The 6,263-nt window shown below is 38.8% G+C and overlaps 1 protein-coding gene across 2 annotated transcripts in view; it reads right to left on the bottom strand.

Annotated features, from left to right (window-relative positions):
* The window catches only part of LOC108624251 (RNA pseudouridylate synthase domain-containing protein 2), a 138,885-nt gene that overhangs the window by 28,738 nt on the left and 103,884 nt on the right, over nucleotides 1–6,263 (bottom strand). For both annotated transcript variants that reach the window (XM_018023414.2, XM_018023422.2), the window contains one exon: nucleotides 3,768–3,990. In XM_018023414.2, the coding sequence (XP_017878903.1) occupies nucleotides 3,768–3,990 (223 nt within the window). The remainder of the gene's footprint in view (nucleotides 1–3,767; nucleotides 3,991–6,263) is intronic.

Here is a 6,263-nt window from a genome sequence, read left to right on the forward strand (position 1 = left end):
GTAGAAAATCAATGATCACAAAGGAGCAGCCCCGTCCACAAAGAAACTTTCTTCTCCTCTCCTTTTTTCAAACGTTCAAGTGTATCCCAGGCGGTTGTCCCGCACCTGTTCCGGTTAAGTCGCTTTTGTGCCGCGCTCCCTTCGATTCCCGCCGCTTTCTCGCCCCCGCGGGAGCCCCGTTCCCTTTTGTCCACCGCCTGCCTTCGTACTCGCATCGGTCCGGGAAAGAAACCGTCCGTGGAAGAATAAAATCGTCGACTCTACCTGTTTGCTCGGCCATTGCGAGTTTTGTTTACCAAGGCTCGCTTGTTTCAGAAAATGCATCATTGTTCCGCCGGAAACTAGCTTCTGATCCAGTTACCATCAAAATACTTTAAGTCTAGAAATCATTTTCATTGATAAGTCATCACGAATTTATAAAAGAATTTCTGTCATCGACGTAAACCGTAAAACCAATTTCCACATACATAAATTCTTAATGCTTAACTATCGACAATAGAACATTTCAAATTGTGTTCATATAACTTTCACAATCTTGGTGAAGTTGGACGGTGTACTTTTTAAGAAAGAAACCTACAGGGATTGATGGTCGACCAGCAGTCAGACTAGCTGACGAGACAGTGGAAATATACGTCTGACCGGTACCCGTCTTTTTCCCGGCGCCGGAAAATGGTTTCCAGTGAATTTTAGATAAGAGGATAGAATACTGGAGAACACGAGTTGATTTACGCTCGATAAACAGAATTGAAGCCAATACGGTATTTCTATCAGAAAAAAAACTACTGTACTAAAGCCAAACGCAGTGTTTCTAATAAAAGAAACAAGTTCAGTCGATTTAGAAAGAACTGAAACGAAATCAATAAATTCCTAATAAAAGTAGGGACGTACAACGTTTTTATTTTCTCATACATTATTTAAAACAAATACAGAACAGACAGAAACTGTTTTAATCCTAATTACTACCACGAGGCCTCTAATCTTCTTTAATACTAGCCGTTCAGGCGAGACATTAGAGCCACGTTCTCTGTAAGACTGAGCTATCTGGGGGATGGAATTCGAGACACGAGTCAAATGTAACGGTGAGTACTTGTTGCTGAAATTGACGTAGGATCGGTGACAATGTTTGCGCGGAGCCGACTGCCAAGAAGTACAGAAACCGCGTCCGGGCAGCTATGTTCTTGCCCCCCACCGATGCGGGATGAGAACGTGGCCGTGCGGCCAGGAGATATCTCTCGCCGGAAGTGAACTTGTTGCTGAATTTGGCACCCGTCTCGGCAAGTTGCGGAAGAGGGTGTGCTGCTGTCGTCTCGCAGCCCCCGAATTTATACCCTTCCACCATAATTTGGCCCAGGGGGAAACCGACGCTGATTTATTTCGACGAATCTCCCTCGTTTCTTGTCGGTTTTCTCAACACGTGATTTGTAGTAGAATTCTATTTCGTTAACAGATTTAATTGTAGCAAATTCGAATGCCTCCGCAGGTTCGAGTCGACTTATTTTATTCAGTTTCTTTCTTATTTTTGGTCTTATGAATCATCACCGAAGAGATACTATTAAAGAATGACGGCGCCCATGAAATCGATGGAATAGCAAAAATATTGTAAAAATGAATAATTCCGATTAATAAATGAATGAAGACGAATCTTGGCATTTTTATTTCACAATCCTTGATCAGTCTTGATATTTAGTAATCTCTTATCGCTGGTGTTATTATTATTATTTTTCTTATTAAACTGCTTGACAGTAATGATACTTGATACACATTACTCGAATGAAAAATGGCATACATTCAATACAATGGATAAAAATGGAATGAGAGTTTGGATTTCGATAAACGGGATGGAAGAGTAAAGGAACAAAAGTGATTGCACTTGTGAGTCTGTCAGGAACAGAGCTCCTGAGAGAGTAAAGGCTACCGATAATTTCATTCCCGATTTCCACTTTGCTCGATCAAAGCCTTTGTCCTTTCACGGATCAACTACGTTAGCGTGCATTTAATTGCTCAAGGATTCTTTATCCGCGAAAGGATTCATCGTTTGTCCAATTACCCGTTACGCCATTGCTTTTTTCAAGCGTTGAAGCTTGTTAGACGCTCGTCGATGATAATAAAGTACTGCTGAGAGTAGAATAATAATCTGTTTGCATAATCCCCGCTTAACCCTAACCGACGAACTGCTCTCTACGTTATTTTAAATCGAATCAAACCAAAGACATGATTATCTTAAAATGTACTTTAAATTATCTTAAAATATATAAAAAAATAATTATTTATTGTATAAAATACGAAGTTTCGTGTCGAGATCCATGTAGCTTAATTTCTAATAAATATCCAATAAATTGACGTAGAAATTCCCTGTTAAAATAATTACAGTTTGCAATTTATTAGCATTCTTCTGGAGTACCGAATAATGAAGAAAGCGCGGTTGCAAGAGATTCGTTAAGGAATCGCATAATACCGTGGCAAGATAAAAGGAAAGAGTGGAAGAAAGTGCAAGTTGCACTCGAGGCGAAATCTTGTAGCGTAGGAAAATGGTGCTCGTTATGCCATTCAATTTTCTCTGTTCACTCGAAGAAAAGCTTCGACTCGTCCCAGTTTACAGAATCGCCTTTTACAATCGTCCGCGTTTCAACCGACGAGTAACACGAATCATATCGACCAGGAATTTCTATTTTTATCCCGACATTTTTATTTTTCCCCCATCGACTACCCGAAAATCTGAACGAAGCAACAATAAAACCTGATCATAAATTCCCGTCGACCGTATTTGAAAATCGATAGCCGTTTTTGGCCTCCATAAATATCATTTTAGAGAATATTTTCCGGTTTCGCGTCGCAAAACCGATGCGAATTTTACTCGACGAAGAGCGACTCTTCGAAGAGAAGGTAATAAATATTGTCTAATAATAAATACATAAATTTAAATGTTCGATTGTACGAGTAGCGAGGCTATGTAATTTCATTGTTTCAACGGTGGAGTTCGCGGATCGAGTTCCATTTGTCAAGGACGAAATATTAGCCAGGCCGCACGAGCGTTTGGTAAATTTGACGAGGACGAATCCGCTTACGAACCTTGCCCCGGTCAACTATTTCGTCCGAGTTTCACTTTGTTTGATCACGACCAAGGATAACGATTTTCGATTCGCGACAAAATAACGGAAGACGACGTTATCTGTCTCTTTAGCCGACCGATCTTGGCATCTGGATGAGCCACTGTTTTCTTATCATCACACAGGATGAATCAAGAAGCCGTTTGAAATAGCTGACCGTCCGATAATTTCATTAAACGATTTTTTATTTAATTAAATTGAATTAGACGACGTTTGGAACGAATTAGGTCAGACGGACTGAATTTCTTATTTTGTACAGCTTATTGTATTCATATCTTCAAGGTTTTTAACAATGATTAAATATCGTTACTTGAGACAACATTCTTGTTAATTCATCCCGTACGCAGGTTTGATAGTCATTAGGGAGAAATAAAAAGATGTCCATTTATTGCCCAACTGCGAAATTAATCACTCTTCAATTTCAGTCTTGGTGTTTGTTATATAAAAATTGAATTGAGAAATCAATATCTTTCTTAAGTTTAATTTTTATGTACATTCTTTATAGTCATAAATTATTTAATGAACCAATTTTGTATCAATTAAATACAAACAAGAAATGTTTCTATGCATAAAAGCTAAGATCAGTTAATATAGGACAAAGTGTATGATTGATTAATTTCGTAAACGATGGGCAATTTATTTGACTGATCATTTAATTACCTGTGAACGACATTGGCGAGGAGATCGTTGTGCCGTAATCTGTAATCAACGTCCACTTTCTGATAGTTGACAGTCAGCGTCCCGGCCCGAATACAACGCTCGTACTCCTCGGCTGGATGGGCCCGAAACTCCCTGGCGAACACCTCGAGTATCTTCTCGCCCACCCATCTGCCCTTCGTGAACGTGGTGAACGTGAAGTAATACGGGTAAACCTTCCGTAACCCTAGAAGCAAACGTGGGTAACACGGTTGTAATTAATTTCGAACTTTTAATCATAATTAAAATTATAATCTAACGTGACGTCACAATACAACGCGAGCGAACGGTTTAATTAAATATAATAAACTCCTGGGTTATTGCAAGCAGGACAGAAGAATTTGAATAAAATTGTGAAATGAAATTAATTTAAGTGAAATGGAAATCTCCCTTCCAGAGATGAAGTTAAAATATCATTTTAAATTATTCGACACAGTGTTTGTTCTTATGCTCTGGTTAATCAGTCGTGGATCGATTTTCAATTAATAATTTCGTACACTGTTAAAATTAGTCATTTTTTATATTGAAATCAGACGAATTTGTAATTAGATGTTTCTTGCAAAAAAATCGTACGAAGTTGAAATTAATTCAATGATCGTAGTTGCTTTTATAATTGGCACACGCAGTGTGAGACTGCGATCTTGCTCTTAGCGTTCTTGCCGCTTAACCAAATTCCTGGTTTCTTGTTGGCCAAGTGAAAGAGAAGGGTGGCTGGTCGATTGAATCGGTTGAAAGGAGTCGATTGCTTTTCCACGAGTAATTCCCGGTCGCGTAGATCGGTGCAATTCCGCGGGCGATTGCCCCGGAATACAGAGGAGGAGTCGTTTTTCTCTTGATTTTTCCTGCGCTCCAACTGTTTCCCCGATTTCCCCATCGATTTTCCTCGCCCCTTATCCTTGTACACACCGTTTTCGTCCTGTCCAAATCGCGCAATAAATTCCAACGAAATCTTAGTACCTCCTCTGCAAATTATCTCTTCTCCTACCCATAAATCTCGTTTGCTCACAAGCTAGACTAGTAAATTCTATTTACAGAAATTCAATTGTATTTGATTTTTATCAATTGTAATTGAAAAATACTATCCGTCTCAATTATCAAATTAAAATTTAGGTGATGACACGGTGATCGATTTAAAATTTGAGAATGTCAGTACGTTATTTGTGACGTGACTAATCAGACAAGATCGCAATCGTTAATCAATTTTTGCTTAATTGGAACACGGAGCTGCGGACGCGGCTAAAAAGGAAGATTCGTTTTTTTTTTCTGGTGTCGCCACTCGAGAGGCCGCTCCACAAATTGCAGGGTAATCTTTTTCTTGGCTAGAAAGGAAAGAGCCTTTTATCCGCGGCACAACGCGACGCTTTCTTCTTACCCTCACCTACCCTCGACGAACCGATCGAACTTCAGCTGTTTAATTAAAATCATTTTAATTGCAAGAATAGAGCGGAATCGCTTTTACGCCCGTTTACAGCTTTGTCTCAGTTCTTTATAATAATAATGATTAAAAATTGATCATGTCTGTTGAATTGAAAATATCTAGAATAAATTTATATATTATGTATGGAAATTACGCGTTAATAGCGAATGTCTAGATCAAAGGAATGTAAATGAAAAAATTATTACACTGACTAAAAGAAATTTTAACGTAAAATGTATCGGAATTTAATATTTGGAAAATATCCAGTAAATTCTTGGAGAGAAGAGTAATTTGCGAGCTGAAAGCATCTCGTTTCTCCCGAATTTCAAACCGTCTGTCCCCTGAATAAAGAGGAGGGAAAAAGTAAATAGAGGGAGAGAGAGAGAGAGAGGAGAGGCCATCCTTTGACTCGATTGAACGAGAATGTTAATCAACGCGCATCGGCGTGTTTATTTCGCCGTTCTATTTTCTTTCCCGTCTCTCTAGCGGAAATTGTAGGTTACGAATGACGAGTTCCGCCGTTATCAAGGCAGGCAGAGAGAGAAAGAGAGAGAGGGAGAGAGAGAGAGAGGTCGTTCCAAGCTTACGGATTAATTTCTCCTACCGCGATACAAGAATTCACGCGGTTTTCCAATTAAACGAGTCGCCAAAGCCGGACGTAATCTAGTTTGCACCCTTCTAATGAAAAGGAATCTTCTTTTTTCACTTCATACGTGTCAAAAATTGAGCTTCCAAGAAAGAAAGGAATCAAGAATTATTATTTTGTTTTTATCTGTAGTAATTCCGCAGGATCTTGATAGATGGAAGAATGATTGTAAATTGCTTAAGTATCGAAAAATACTTTGGCACGATTTAAAATTATATTAAAGGTAGGAAGCCAGATATGAAACTAATTTTTACGCAGCAACAGCCGGTCCCAGAAAAACGGAGGAGCACGAATCGTTAGCAAAATCCTTAAGGATGTATTGGCTATACAGTAAATCCCAAAAGTTTATGTACCTTAGAAAGACGCATTTCCTATAATTAAAAATAGTGCATTATTC

The sequence above is a fragment of the Ceratina calcarata genome, unplaced genomic scaffold (assembly GCF_001652005.2).
Source record: "Ceratina calcarata isolate Rehan_Ccalc_2016 unplaced genomic scaffold, ASM165200v1 scaffold116.2, whole genome shotgun sequence".
NCBI classification, from domain to species: Eukaryota; Metazoa; Arthropoda; class Insecta; order Hymenoptera; family Apidae; genus Ceratina; species Ceratina calcarata.